Genomic DNA, 15493 nt, shown 5'->3' on the forward strand with positions numbered 1-15493 from the left:
GGGGAGACTTCTTTTGACATCAGCATGTGACGAGAAAAAATCTTTTTCGAACCAGTTCTTTTCCATCACCAATCCAGCCTTGCTCGGCTGCCTCTCCGGAAGGCAGCAAGGACCCACACTTCAAAGACAAAATATACTACATATTGAAAGAAAAATAATACTCAAATATTGAAATAAGTATAGAATTGAATGAATAAACAACAAAGAAATAAATACCTCCTGGAAAATATCGTTATTTTCAACATTTGTCAACATTTTTCTTTCTTGCACATTCTTAAACAATCGTAATTTTTTTTACTTTTTCTTCAGTTACTTCAGTGCATTTCACACCTGTGCCTTCAAGGAATTCCGACTTCGTCCTACTTGAATGAATCCCCATCAAAATACCATGACACCACGACTGGACAAATAATATCCAGAAACACACTTATGCACCACTGAGTGAGTGTTGGATGATATAGCTTGTTGGAATTTATCTTTATAACAATGTTAGAATTTAATTTTAAACCAATGTAAACTCAAATTAGTAATCTGACTCCAATTTGCGACCTTACCCAACTCTCACTCATCCAACAATATGCGCGCTCGTTCTGCAATAGAAAGGTATCAGGAAGCCGGCATTTTCACGCACGAGTGGATTTATTCCCAATACACAGACTTTCTACATGGCACCTGGGTCCCGGGTCCCTCTCAATACAACTCTACACCTCTCTTGCCCCAGCGAATGTACTCTCCGAGTTGCCCAGTAATGATTCATACTCTACAATATGCAAATGGCACAGAGACAAAGGCATCCTGGCATGATTCTATTGGCTATGTGTATCCTGCAGTTAACTTTAGCTTGCTCTCATTGGTCTTTCTCCCCCACCGAATCCCGTGGCTCCTCCTGCGTGTGATCTTTTGATGGCTGCTCCTTCATCCACTGCCCCCCGAGTCATCTTGTCTCTCTCCCTCCTTGCGGCTATCACCATCTGTCCTGAAACATTCCATTCTCGCACATTCTCGCACCCCACACACCGTTCCGCTCCACCAGTCACACGCTCAGCACTTTACAGTCTCACACTTTCATACACTGGATGCAGCAACATCTAATGAACTATGTTAAGCTCAAACTCTTATATTCCTTTCATAGTCAAATGTATGAAATCCTTTAAGTGTAACCGAAGTTTGGACCATGCTAATGACCAAACCCTCAGGATTGGAATGCAGGAAGATTGGATCACGGCTGCAACACAGGAGGTGTGAACGAGACCCCTCTGAAACAATGGACTTTCATGCCGGGACAACAAAAGTCATGCTGGTGGCTCCTAGCAGTCTACCCTTTGCTCTGTGTTTAGATCATGACTGCCATGATTACATTATCCTTTAGAGGTAATTTACCCCTTCTCACTGGCAAGTGCCACTCCTCCAGTTCGCTCCACAGGTTTGAGGTGACATGTGACCTGTTTGACCTGAAGGCCGGAGAACGCTTTAAATAGCGTCTCATCACGCCCATCCCGGAGTTTCACCTCAACAAGGAGGGTGATATTGATAAGATATTCTAAGTTAGGGTCCATGAAAACAGATTAAGATATAGTTGTTGCTTTAGCCTGCTCATGTGCTCCGCAGGTTTTATTATTATTCACATTGGGTGCGCGACTAGATAACACACACCCAGTACAGGATAGGGCAAGATTTTGTTGTATTGTTGAGACTTTTCCATAATATACGGCACCACAGCTGTGACACTTGAGGTTAATTTCAGTTAAGGGGGCGGTGGCGCTGTTTTTATGAAAATTACTCACTTAACGCAAGGGTAGGTTCTTCGTAGAGGGGATTACAGAGTTACATGCGGGACAAAATGTACTTGTCAGGAACTGTCCTTACTTGAGGCCGAGGCCAGACCTACAGACCAGCATGACGGTCACCGGCTGAATGGGGACACCTCAGGTGAGATTGGCCGTGTCGTGCATCAGATATTTCTGGCCCCGTTGGGGCCGATGTTGCTGTATCTTTCAGGTGGGGAGCGGAGGAGACAGGCCTGGTCTATGTGGCCAGGGCGAGACGTGAATGGAGTGAGACTTCCGGCAGTGACCCATCCAATAATGTCGTCATTCCGCAGCTTTTCCAGTTGGCCGTCCTTAGGGCGTGTCCTTCCGGTTACGGACATCATGTGAAACAGTCCATCAATGAAAAAATGCTAATCAGTCTCAGGAGAACACATTTTTTTTACATCATTTTGCACGACATCAGAAAATGAAAATGTGGGATTGGATTAAGGAGCGTTACTAAAAATTGTTGTACTTGCAGGTTCAGGTGGCCAAGAGGGCTAATAATGATAAAATTAAAAAAATGAAAAAAAAGGGGTGGGGCAGCTAATGCATGCAGCTCCCTTTGCACCTGCGCCTTCCGCTTCTGCTGCTCCTAGGCAAGGTTCGGGTGACGCGGCAACACAGCAGATTGGCTGTCCGTACCCGGCCGGTCAACGAGGTCGGGATTGCGGTAACAGAGGTAGGGGTGGTTATAGACGGGGGTTGTGAGTGGGGTGTTATCTTGCTGCGGGGTCACTGGGTGATGAGCTGTACATACCGAGCCACTTTCTGGAATGTGCCATCCTCTGGTCCGGTGCCATTCCTGTCGCCCAGAGCTCAACCAGCGCAGGGGGCGCCACCGTTACCCACTCCCAACGCACTCTTGACACCAACCCGCTGGTACCCCATTCCATGACAGGGGGCCGCGGAGCATATGTGGTGCTCTCCTCCATTCCAGTGGCTGAACTGAAACATCTGAGGGCAGCTCTGAAACCTGGTTCTCCATCCTCCCGCGGTGGGTATGCCCTGTTCCTGATCCAACCTCCACCCATTCACCAATTGACCCAGTACATTGTACACTGTACATATGATCGCACACATGATTTGGTTTCTCAAAATGCATTCATTCAAATTTAGTCAGGAGTTCATCTTGCATTAGGATTATATATGTGTTATGTCTACCGGCGTTGCCTCGCATGCGTGCCTTGTCCCTGAGCAGCAGAAATGGTATGAATTGTTTACTTTCGCCAAGCCACAAATCGCATTGACTATTGATGCGCGTCTTCATACTAAAGATCTAGGCCCCATGGTAAAGCGGTGTGTAGAGGCGGTTGGCTGGGTTCAGACGTCTATTACGAATGTTGAATACTCCGCGTCACTAACAGGGTATCATACTTCAGCACCCACTACAAATTCTTCGGTTTTGGGAATGTGACTTAATTTCAAAATTTCACGAGACGGGTCACTCGGGAGAGGTAGCTCTGTGTGCGTCTCTGCCGGAGGGGTTGTGGACACGGGGCCTGACTGATTTTGGGCTCTGCTCCACAGCTCCCCCAATTGTTTTACTGTCTCTACACCCTCGCCCATTTGACAGAATCAGAGTTGGCACAGCCTGGAGGTGGAGGGAGGCATTCGGGAGACAATAGGAGCTGAAGACTGCAGCGGTTCTTGGAGCTGTCTACGTCTTGGAGAGCACCTATTCTTTCCGTAAAAAATGGTTTAATTTGGTATCTGCGTAATTCTAGTTTGGGATTTTTATTTATTTATTTATTTTTTATCATAAATGGTTACTATTTCATTTGGTTTGCTTTGAAGATTTGCCAAAAAACTGTCAAAATTGGAGCGTTAGCTCACGGCTTAATTTATAATCTCTAAACAGTTAGATATTTGAACTCAGTGAACTAAATTTTCTTTAATTATAACATTGTGCCATATTATATCTTATCATATATTATCATTAGGACATAAATGCGAACCAACACTGCTGGATTGTGGTGATTATCGGCAAAACTAAATGTATACGTTGTAAAATTGTTTCTGGGGGCAATGCCTGTGAGGATGCCACTGTCGAGATTATATTCAAAGAAAGCTTTTACAACAGTCTGGGAATTGAAATAGATATAAAATTTGGTGGGTCTACGTTAATTACAATATCTTATTCAAGTGCCTGATACAAGCTTCACAAACAAGTTTAAAAAGGTGATTGAGTGCAATTAATGGTTACCAGACGAACAAGTGTGTATGCACATAGACGAGAATGCAAGTCAGTAAATAAAGACACACAAGCTTGCAGCATCACATTACCTGCGTGACTTCTTAGAAGACAGAACGTTACATGGTACCAGGTCGCGGGTCAAGAAAAGGACTGACGCGAGATGGACTCCGTAAGGCCACCAGAAGCGCTGAAAATGACGGGAAATGTGGACGCGAGTTGGCGAGCTTTCAAGCAACAATTCCTGCTCTACCTTGCCGACGTGGGAGTCGGAAACAGAGCGGACAAAAGAAAAATAGCCCTTTTGCGAACCAATGCCGGAATCGAGGCCATCGAGGTATTTAACACCTTTGTTTATGATGAACCCGAAGATAAAGACAAGTTTGAAAAGGTCCTGTGGATTTAATTGCAGATACACTTGCAAGGACATTTTCAAGTCGGACCTTTCAAGAGAAGCTATATCGTCCAACACTCACTCAGTGGTGCGTAAGTGTGTTTCTGGATATTATTTGTCCAGCCGTGGTGTCATAAATGATGGTATTGTGATGGGGATTCATTCAAGAAGGACGAAGTAGGACTTCGCTGAAGGCACAGGTATGAAATGCACTGAAGTAACTTAAAAAGTAAAAGTAAAAAAAAAATACGATTGTTTAAGAATGTGCAAGAAAGAACTCAATCTGATCGAAATTTTGTGCTTTGAAAAATGTTGAAAATAATGATATTTTCCAGGAGGTATTTATTTCTTTGTTGTTTATTATTTCAATTCTATACTTATTTCAATATCTGAGTATTATTTTTCTTTCAATATGTAGTATATTTTGTCTTTGAAGTGTGGGTCCTTGCTGCCTTCCGGAGAGGCAGCCGAGCAAGGCTGGATTGGTGATGGAAAAGAACTGGTTCGAAAAAGATTTTATTCTCGTCACATGCTGATGTCAAAAGAAGTCTCCCCAAAAACTTGAGCCCCCTCTCAGACATTCCCTTCTTACAGGGAATGCCCAAATTGGACATGAATATCTCATTTTCCCTTGTTGCATATGCATTCCCATCCCGCTAGTCTTCGGGATTTCCCTCCAAAAGTCCCCCAGAGGAATTCTTTTTTTTAGAATTAGAAATCCCTTTATTGTCATTGTACTCAAGTGTGCAACGAGATGCGTCTCCCCTTTGATACGACCAGTCTACTCGTGACCACCTTAAATTACTTCCATACCCTCGCCAGGTCACTGACCTGGCGAGAGAATTGCCCCCACCATAAACAATGCTCAGGCCTATTTTCTCTCAGGGCAGTATCTGGTTACATCGGAACTTCAGAACCAAGACTGGTCACTTCTGTGAGCTCCAGTCCCTTCATAGTTTCATAAAGAGAATTACTTCCTATATCTAAATTAGGCCATTTAAAAATGCATGACTTTTTTTCAATGTATATTTAAGCTTGCTGATGTAATACTACAATATTTATTCAATTATTTTAATATGTGAAATTATATCAATATTAATTTAAAACTTTTTATTTCACACTTGAATATTTCTTAACATATTTGTTCATTTGAATATGTATGCAATTTAAATTATTACATCCATCCAGCCATTTTCTGCCGCTCATCCGGGGTCGGGTTATTGAATTAATTTTTTAGTATTTTTTTATAATTCAATATTTCAAGATCAGGACTCTTCTCAATGAGTTCAATATTTATAAAATGTTTCTATATTTGTTATTAATTGAATTAAGTCTGTATGTGATTTCCAATTTTACATTTTAATATTTTCCCATTTCACTATATAAATAATCCAATGTATAAAAAATATCATAAAGCATGAAAAAAATATTTGGTATATTTGACAAAATTATAGTTTTTCCCAAAGTGAGATTCTGCTTAGCAACAAACCCCAAACGCTTGATAGAGCTCAACCTAGAAAGTGTATTTGGGCAGTCAGAAATTTATTCAGAAAGCGAAATATTAAATGTATGTGAGGGAATATTTGAAGAGTTTGAGTTTTGTTCAATGGACCATACATATACGAACCAGCCTAACACAGCGAGAAAACCAGCGCTGACTCCAGTCGCCATCAAGTTGCCAACTCCTGACATTCCAAAACCTTTGAGAGAAACTGAGACCATTCGCGTTTCTCTTTCTTGTTCTTTTTATAGTTCAACTTCTTGTTCTGTTTTTCACATTTTCACAGCATAATGAAAGCCAGTTGAGCAAGTTGAACAAGTGATTTTATTGATGATTGTGGAAGGCACCGATTTCATAAGCACCGTTTCTTCTCACACCATTTCCATTAGGTACGATTAAAAAGACAACTGAAAAGCATAATGTTAAAAAATGTTATTCCAGGCAAAGGCAATTAATTTTATTTACACGTTTGATGTCAACACACAAAACAAAACATGATCACTCAGACACATTGCTTCTTCTGGCACAGATCACATTGGCTTAATGTCAATAAAAAAGCTTTGCAAAATTCAATATATCATATTTTATTCAAAATCAAAATTTACATCTTACCACAAAGAGTCAGTTCCTTCAGTTTTTGGTTTTCTTTTTTTTAAGCTTCAAGGATCGCTGCTTTTCTCACCAGCACAATTGTGGCTCTCCGCTTGCTGTTTAGTGCAGAATTTTTTAGCACAAACGCTGCAACTGAATGGCTTGTCTCCACTGTGCGTTCTTGAGTGGCGTCGTAAATGCCACTTTTGAGAGAAACTCTTGGCACAAACTGAGCAGGAAAAAGGTTTTTCTCCAGTGTGTGATCTTGTGTGGATTGTTAAACGCGACTTACGCAGGAAGCTTTTGCCACAAACCGAGCAAGAAAAAGGTTTTTCACCACTGTGTGTTCTCGTGTGGCTTGTTAAATTAGACTTGCCAGAGAAACTCTTGCCACAAACTGAGCATGAAAAAGGTTTTTCTCCACTGTGCTTTCTTGTGTGATATGTTAAACCAGCCTTTTGAGAGAAGCTTTTGCCACAAACTGAGCAGGAAAAAGTTTTTTCACCACTGTGTGTTATTGTGTGGATTGTTAATTGAAACTTTCGAGAGAAACTCTTGCCACAAACTGAGCAAGAAAAAGGTTTTTCACCACTGTGTGTTCTTGTGTGTTTAGTTAAATTAGACTTGTCAGAGAAACTCTTGCCGCAAACTGAGCATGAAAAAGATTTTTCACCACTGTGCGTTCTTGCGTGGCTTGTTAAATGTGTCTTTTGAGAGAAGCATTTTCCACAAACAGAGCAGGAAAAAGGTTTTTCTCCACTGTGCTTTCTTGTGTGATATGTTAAACCTGCCTTTTGAGAGAAGCATTTTCCACAAACTGAGCAGGAAAAAGGTTTTTCTCCACTGTGCGTTCTTGTGTGGATTGTTAAATGAAACTTTCGAGAGAAGCTTTTGCCACAAACCGAGCAAGAAAAAGGTTTTTCTCCACTGTGTGTTCTTGTGTGCGGTTTTAAAGACAGCTTTGAAGTTAATGAGTCAGTGTGACATGCCTTTTCACATTTGCCTTGCCCATCATCATCATCGTCATGAGCGTCTGATAATGTGTCCTCATTATGTGCTTGTGATGGCCCCCGGTGGTCTTCATCACCTTCTGTTGTCACGTGATGACTTGAGCTGCTGCTTGGAGGCTCCGCCCCTCTCTTGTCCTCATTCTCATCCTTTTTTTTATCTTCAGTCTTTATAGGGACAACGTTCACTGGTGACTTGTTGATCTCCTCCTCCTCCTCCTCCTTTTTGATGTGAGTCAAGTCTGGCTCCTCTTTCACAGAACGGAGATCGTTTTCATTGACGTCTGCAGGACACAAAAAGACAAATTTGGTTTGGTCAAGTCAAAGCTCATGCGGTGACTTTGTCTTATATTGTTTCTACCGTGCTACCTTGACTTGCGCCTGCCGAACATGAATCAATACGTGCGACCCCGATTTGGACCGGATCATGGGGGCATTTCACAAAATTACGTCCCACGATGTAAACCTCCCTTTAGCACAGACATGTCCAAAGTCCGGCCCGGGGGCCAAATGCGGCCCGGGGTCAAGCTTCATCTGGCCCGCAGCCTCTGTAATAAAATTAATACATTCTGGCCCGCACATATACAGTGCTGAGTTCGCTCTCTTCTTAATTGCTGTTCCTAATTTACCCACTAGAGGCAGTACCACTCTGCGACATCACCCCGGGTGACCTTTAACCCCAAGTTCTAAAATGGCGACAATCAACAAAAAAGGAAAGTTGACTGAGAGCAATATCAGTGCACAAACAAAGTACGCAATAGATATGAAGTCTTTGGCTGAAGAGTTCACACGACGCTTTCAGGATTTTGCAGCTATTGAGGAGGATATCTCTCTTTTTTCATCACTTTTCTCCGTGGACACAGACAATGTTCCAGCCCAGCTGGAGCTCATTGAGCTACAGTGTGACGCCGAGAGCCGCAGTCGACACCGGCAACTTTCTCTCCACAACTTTTACCGACAGATGGATAAAGGCAGGTTTCGAGAGATTCGAGAGTTTGCTAGGAAAATGCTGAGCTTGTTTGGGTCGACGCATTTGTGTGAAAAGACATTCTCGGTTATGAACTTAAATCAGAGTCGCGTGAGGACACGGCTCACAGACTCTCACCTCGCGCATCAATACCACTGCCTTTGAGCCAGACCTGGCCTTTGTGCTGCAGTCCAGATCTCAGTATCACCCGTCACATAAATCCAGGCAAGTCATTTGTCATTTAAATAACTGACTTAATTTTGTTTTGTTCAGTCACAAATTTAGACAAATTGTCGGTTTTCATTCCAGAATAAAATGTTCATTCAACATTTATATTTGATGATATGTCATATATATCAAATTAGTCCTTGCACTTGTGGATAATCATTTCTGTAATTCAAAAATTCTGTGAACATTGAATGCCGCCCTGGCATCAGAGTCGCTATTTATTGTATGATTTACGTTTGGGTTTTTTTTTTTTACCCAAAATGACATTTATCCTGCGAGTAAGTTCCGACATTACCCTTTTTATTTTTATAAAATTTCTGTTTTGAAATAAATTTTAAAACAAAATTACGTTTGAAGAGTAAAAGTTCTTACACATAAGCATTAAGCAACAACACTTTCACTCTGACTTTCATGTTGACATATTTGAATAATGACTGTATATTTTAAAGTTATCCAATATGTATTAAAATTAGACTTAGATACACCAAAATATTATGAGTTCACTGAATTATTTTGTACCTGCAATGATGCATAACAGCCAGAGGGTGTCAGTAATGAGTAACAAAGTAACACAAGACCTCCCACTGATACGTCATCATTGCCATTCGGATAAATTACCAGGAACTATGAGTTGCAGTGGAGATGCAAACCACCTGGGCCACAGGAACTTTATTACCAGGAACTAAATGTTCCTGGGCTTGTTAGTAGAAAAGGGGGTTGTGGCGTACTCCCTTTTTAAGCCCATAGTAAGCCAAAGATGCAGATGCATTTCTTGCAGCATGCGCTTGTTCACTGATGAGATCCGTGCAACCCTGGATGGATGCATTAAATGTATTTTAAATGTTTGGATGAGGTGAATCTACGCACATGTGCACAAAACTTGAATTACACCCGACGAAGCCAGTACAAAGTTAATAAATAAATAAATAAATAAGACCAATACGTACTTGATTTTTTTTTTAAAAACTTAATATTTTGTGTTTTATCCACTAAAATTGATCAACCGCCATTAATGTTTTCGCCGCAGTGTGCACATATTTTAGATTCAAGCAGAATTCCTTCCGGAAGGAATTGCTTGAACAAGATATAAATATCAGAAAACGTAAAATGTTAAACAATCAGTTCAAATTTTATAAAAAAAAAAAAACATGGAGTTCACCCCCCACTATTGGTTACTCTTTGGCAATTATTTTGTGCACTGATTTAATTTGGCATAAACAAATGTTCAGCAGACCGGCAAGTAAAAGTCAATATTTAAAAATAAAACGGCAATAACCTTGAACGCATTTCCCCAAACAACTTAATGTTGTGATGCATATTTCTAATGAAAGAAAGTCGTTCTATACAAAGCAAATGAGAGTAAGACGTGGACAAACCTGCTTTGAGTGGCACAACACGAGACTGGTTGCAAATTTCGTCCAGCAGTTGATGATGTTGCTCGTTCTCTTCTTTTATTCCACAAAGTTCCTCTTTGTACTTGGGTGTCGTTCTTGCACACATTTTCAAATGATAATTCCAAAAAATCCGCACTCGATCTCTGCTTGGCGATGAGTCATGTGCCTCTTTTCGTTAGCGGCTAGCTAGCTAGCTAGCAAGCTAAGCTAACGAGGCCGAAAAGCATCAACGCGCGAAGATGAGGTTATCGGGACACAAAGACTTAATGAATTATGTCGTCGTCCTTTAGAGTAGCACTGGACATCCTGTGAAAAAATTACAGACAGTTCCACACTAAATGAGAAGAATTTAGCGGTGGGTGTTTTTGTTCCGGTGTTGACGGGTCGGTGGATGTGGTCGAGGCCCTTCGCAAGCTGCGCGCTTGCTAATGACGTCATGCTTTAAGCACGTATTTTTCAAATATATTTCTTTGCCTCTGTGTTTGTTTTTACCCCTGGCTGTACTGTTTTGATATATATTTTATATAATATTTTAATTCGGTTGTTGAAAAAAATTAACAAAATAACTAAATTAACGCCGCATTCGCGAGTCAGCTCCGACGTCACTTCCGCCTATTTACCCGAGAAGCCGCTGCTGGAACAGCAGTGGGACGTTTACGTTTCTCCTACCGAACTTGCAACAATACTGTGGTTAAATCGGGCTGCAAGATTGTATGGATATGATGTCTGCATATACTAGCAGTGCCTCTCAATTATTTCACACCCGCCCCTACCAAGAAGAAAAAGATTCGCGCCCCCCCCCCACCAATTTGTTTTCTGTCTTTGTAGATTGATATTAGATTGTCAATAAAATATCCCTTAACTAAGCTAAATTGACAAGAAATATAATTTTGAGAACTATTATAGTGAGGATCTCTAAACTCAGTACTCTGTTGTGCAAATATTGATGAGATGACAAATATTTGTCATGTTATTGTTGGAGTTGGGTCACCGTGGAAATAAGAAGTAGTTAGTAAATCAACCTTTAAAAGCCAAACTTACTCCAATGCGTGTTCGTTTTTTTGTGCTCAAGAAGAAAAGGGTAAAAAAAAAGACTCAACAACTGATTAGAGTTCCGATATTTAGTTTCTTCAATTTCTGGAGTTCAGGAAATAGTAAAAAGACAGACATCTGGGCGTCTTTTTCTGAATCTCACGAGAAAACTGCACTCGGGCGAGCACAGTCGAAAAATGCGCGCCATCTTTCAGCCCAGCTTCAGTTTTTAGAGGAGTTTTATATGTCAAAGGTAATGTAGGTTGAATCGGTTGTCCTCACTCCCTCCCACGGCACGGGTCCACGTCCAAGGGAAGGTCCTCCCCAGGTTAGTCATCGTCTGGTTAGTTGATTCCCGTCTGGTCCCCAAGACTGACACGCCAAGGCTGGCCTTCTCCGGCGGGCAGTCCCTCCGTCTCTCTCTCCGCTGGCATACTTTTGTAATCTTGTCGGTGTGTGCGCGTGTATGTGCACGTGTATGTGCAGGTGTATGTATATGTCTGTGTGTGTGTATGCGTATGTGCATGTGCTCCGATCTCCAATTGTTCTGTCTTTCGGAATGTGTTTCTTTTGATAGCGTCTTTGTGAGTCCTCCAGTGCCCAATTTGGTATATTTCCCTCTACAGCCCATGTGGAGAATGTGCTTCGTCGTATTTGTCCATGAAGTGCTGTGAATGTGAGGGCAGCTCATGGAAATGCTATGTGTAGAGGTTATTTTAGATTCCATTAGTTTCTTCTTATTTTCGTTGTTCAACCTCTTCGTTTGGTGGCGAATAAAAACAACTTTTTAGGCGTGAACAAACACTGATGGTCGAAGCACGGCAAAAAGACTGTGTTGCTCCTTCGCCATCATCTTTATTTCTTCTTCAACCAAAAAACACTTTCTTCTTCGTGCATAACAGTAAATAAAGAATTGCGCCCTCTAACGTTGACACATTTCACTCCACAAATCAAAATAATTACAAAAGACAAAGAAATGTATAATTTCTTGTCACAAACATACAAATGGCAAAAAACAAATATTTGCAATCATTATCCACAAAAATATAAACATTTGTGAAATGGCGCTAACATTATTGTTGTTGATGTGCGGGTCTGGCCCAGCTTCCCTCCGGACAGGTCGACAGGCAAGGCTGGAGTGGTGATATAAAAAAAACTTCTGAGACACTCTGGTGGTTGGAAAAAGATTGTATTGGTGTCAAATTAGCTGATGCCAGAAGTTCCCCCAAAAAACAACAGTTGCGCTATGTTAGAAGTAGAAATGAAGAATTATGTTACAACGTATGGAAATACAAACGTAAAATGTTGTTGGGTTTCTCACCTGTTTCACACTCTTCACTTTGCCAGCTTTCTTGTTTGTCACTTTTTCCTGTTTGCTTGTGTTTTGGGTTGCGATTTTTGATTGGCTCTCTTCATCATTGAGGTCAGCGTCGATCTGGAGGAACTCAATGTCGGTGTAATGTGTGCAAAAATATACTTTATTTCTAAAGCGCATTTCACGTATCTGGGTTTAAACTTGAATTGCTGTCTGTTTTGTTTTTTCAGCGTTACACGTTTACATTAAGTACACTAAAGTCCATCAAAGGCTATTAATTACATAAATCCTACAATAAAGCATAACTTTAACTCTATTGATGAAAGTAAAGTTTAATTTAGGCTATGAAGTAACTCAGTGGTGGTCCTTCAAGGCCTTCTCTGTTGGCCGAACATAATCAATAAAAAAAAGAATTATCATAATCGTCGCATTGATGTCATATTATAGCTGAGCGTTGTATTTTTAGGTGAGGGTTTTGAATCCAATCAGAATTCCGCTCGCTCGTGTTGCTGGGCAGGTTTCACAATATGGGGAGCGCGCATTATTCGTTCCAAGGCCTTAAGATGCAATTGTGCGTGTCATGTAATGGTACTAAATTTATATTTGCGACTATGTTGCACCTTTACGGTAACTGAGTGTCACAGTTGTCTCGCAGGGGTCTCGCGAGATTGTTCATGCAAGTGGGGAGTTGTTGGAGTGGTATCGCCATTAAAACGTGTTACAAGACAAGAGCCTCGTTGCCATCATTTACTACATGGTGTCAGAAGTGAACTCGAAACAATGGCCAAGTTTAATCCCCCGACGGGTTTCCCCTTTGATAAGCCACGAGAGTGGCCGGACTGGAAGCAGCGATTTGTGAGATTCAGGACCGCCACGAAACTCGACAGAGAAGAGGGCGCGGTGCAGGTGAGCAGCCTGATATACGCCATGGGTAGCGAGTCCGAGGACATCTACAAGTCGTTTACATTCGCCGAAGATGGACACAGAAATGACTTTGAACGAGTACTTGGCAAGTTCGACGGATATTTCGTGCCACGACGGAATGTGATACATGAACGCGCATGCTTCCACCAGCGCGCACAGCGGCCGGGCGAGAAGGCGGAGACTTTCATTCGGGTGTTGTACGAGCTCTCGGAACATTGTGACTTCGGCGCGACCCGAGAGGAGAACATTCGCGACAGGATCGTCGTGGGAATATTGGACAAGGAGGTTTCACGTTAACTGCAGCTGATAAACGACCTAACGCTGGCGCGGACGATTGAGACGGTCAGGCAGTGTGAGGAGGTAACGTCCCAAATTAGCATGCAAGGAGAAGCAGCTGGGATGATACATGAAGTGACCAACAAGTTTAAAAGGTGCACCAAGCAACGCTTCAAGCAGAGGGAGAGCTGTTATGGACAATGTGGAAAATGTGGGAAAGCCAAGCATAATAAGGATGAAATATGTCCTGCTAAGAAATCCACATGTAACTCGTGCAACAAAGTGCGATATTGGAGCAGAGTGTGTAGGAATAAAAAAGCGGCGGTGAGTGAAGTCACAGAGCAACCGGAGCAACAGCAACCGTATTTCCTTGGGTCAGTGAGAAAAGCAAATGGGACTTCACAGCAATGGGCCGTGAAGTTGTTGCTGGGATCTACACCAGCAGAAATTAAAATTGACACAGGGGGAGACGTGAACGTCATCTGCGAACAGATCTATCGCTCGCTCATCCCCAAAACACAACTGCAGCCTGCTGACATTCCACTTGATAGTCCAGGTGGTGAATTGCAGTGCTTAGGTCTGATCCAAAGCACAGTTACCTATAAAGGCAAAACCTACCCTCTCGCAGTTTATGTTATTCGTGGTCGCACGGTGAATAACCTCCTCAGCCGGCCAATGTCTGTGAAAATGAACCTGGTGAGGCGAATAGATGAGTTGGTGACCAACAGAGGTCACATACAAGCATACGGTGAACATGGGACTTTAAAGACTGAACCGGTGCGAATACAATTAAAAGACAATGCTCAACCATATGCTGTACACACAGCGCGACGTGTTCCTCTGCCCATGCTGCAAAAGGTGAAAGAAGAGTTACAGAGGATGGAACAAAATGGCATAATAGAGAGGGTTACGCAGCCCACTGACTGGTGTGCACCCATGGTGCCAGTCCTGAAGAAAAGCACAGGAAAAGCCCGCATCTGTGTCGACCTCAAAAGGCTGAATGAGGCTGTTAAACGAGAACGGTACATTTTGCCCACAGCTGATGACATCATAGCGAAACTAAGCGGAGCTACAGTCTTTTCTTCCTTGGATGCAGCCAGCGGGTTCTTCCAGATACCCCTCCATCCAGACTGCTGTAGGCTCACTACATTCATCACTCCCTTTGGCCGCTTCAACTTTAAACGACTCCCGTTTGGAATTACAAGTACACCAGAGATCTTCCAGAGGAAGATGATGGAGACTCTACAGGGCCTTGAAGGGGTTGAGGTCTTCATGGATGACATCCTGGTGTACGGGGCTACTGAGAAGGAGCATGACGACAACTTGGAGAAGGTGATGCAACGCATCCAGACTGCTGGCCTGAAGCTCAACAAAGATAAGTGTTCAATTAAACAGAACCAGCTGCGATTCCTTGGACACCTCATCGACAGGTCTGGCATCCGGCCAGACCCAGAGAAGGTGGAAGCTATACGGCAGTTGTCACCACCAGGTGATTTGAAAGAGCTGAAGAGGATATTGGGAATGGTCAATTACCTAGGAAGGTATATTCCAAACCTCTCAACGGTGGGTCAGCCAATGCATGAGCTCCTGAGGAATGATGCCGTCTGGACTTGGAGTCACGCTCAACAAGCAGCTTTTGAGAACATTAAGGAATTGCTAACAACTGCACCGGTGCTTGCCTACTACAATGTGGGGATGCCAACTGCTGTGTCGGCTGATGCGAGCAGTTATGGACTGGGTGGTGTGTTACTGCAACTCCATGGAGATCACTGGAAACCCGTAGCTTATTGCTCCCGAAGGCTAAGCGATGCAGAATCTCGCTACGCACAGATAGAAAAGGAAGCATTGGCTGGTGTCTGGGC

At 42.5% G+C, this 15493-nt stretch overlaps 2 protein-coding genes across 2 annotated transcripts in view; both read right to left on the reverse strand.

The window, feature by feature from the left end:
- The window catches only part of LOC148342241 (uncharacterized), a 230223-nt gene that overhangs the window by 66934 nt on the left and 147796 nt on the right, over positions 1-15493 (reverse strand). The window lies entirely within an intron of this gene.
- On the reverse strand, positions 6576-7509 carry LOC148342247 (uncharacterized). Its single transcript, XM_088285477.1, has 3 exons — positions 7492-7509; positions 6706-7447; positions 6576-6604 (listed from the first exon to the last, which is right to left on the reverse strand). The coding sequence occupies exons 1-3, from the start codon at positions 7507-7509 to the stop codon at positions 6576-6578; spliced, it is 789 nt and encodes a 262-aa protein (XP_088141603.1).

Source organism: Idiotropiscis lumnitzeri, chromosome 2, assembly GCF_059441095.1.
Source record: "Idiotropiscis lumnitzeri isolate Australia: NSW breed Sydney's pygmy pipehorse chromosome 2, RoL_Ilum_1.0, whole genome shotgun sequence".
NCBI lineage: Eukaryota > Metazoa > Chordata > Actinopteri > Syngnathiformes > Syngnathidae > Idiotropiscis > Idiotropiscis lumnitzeri.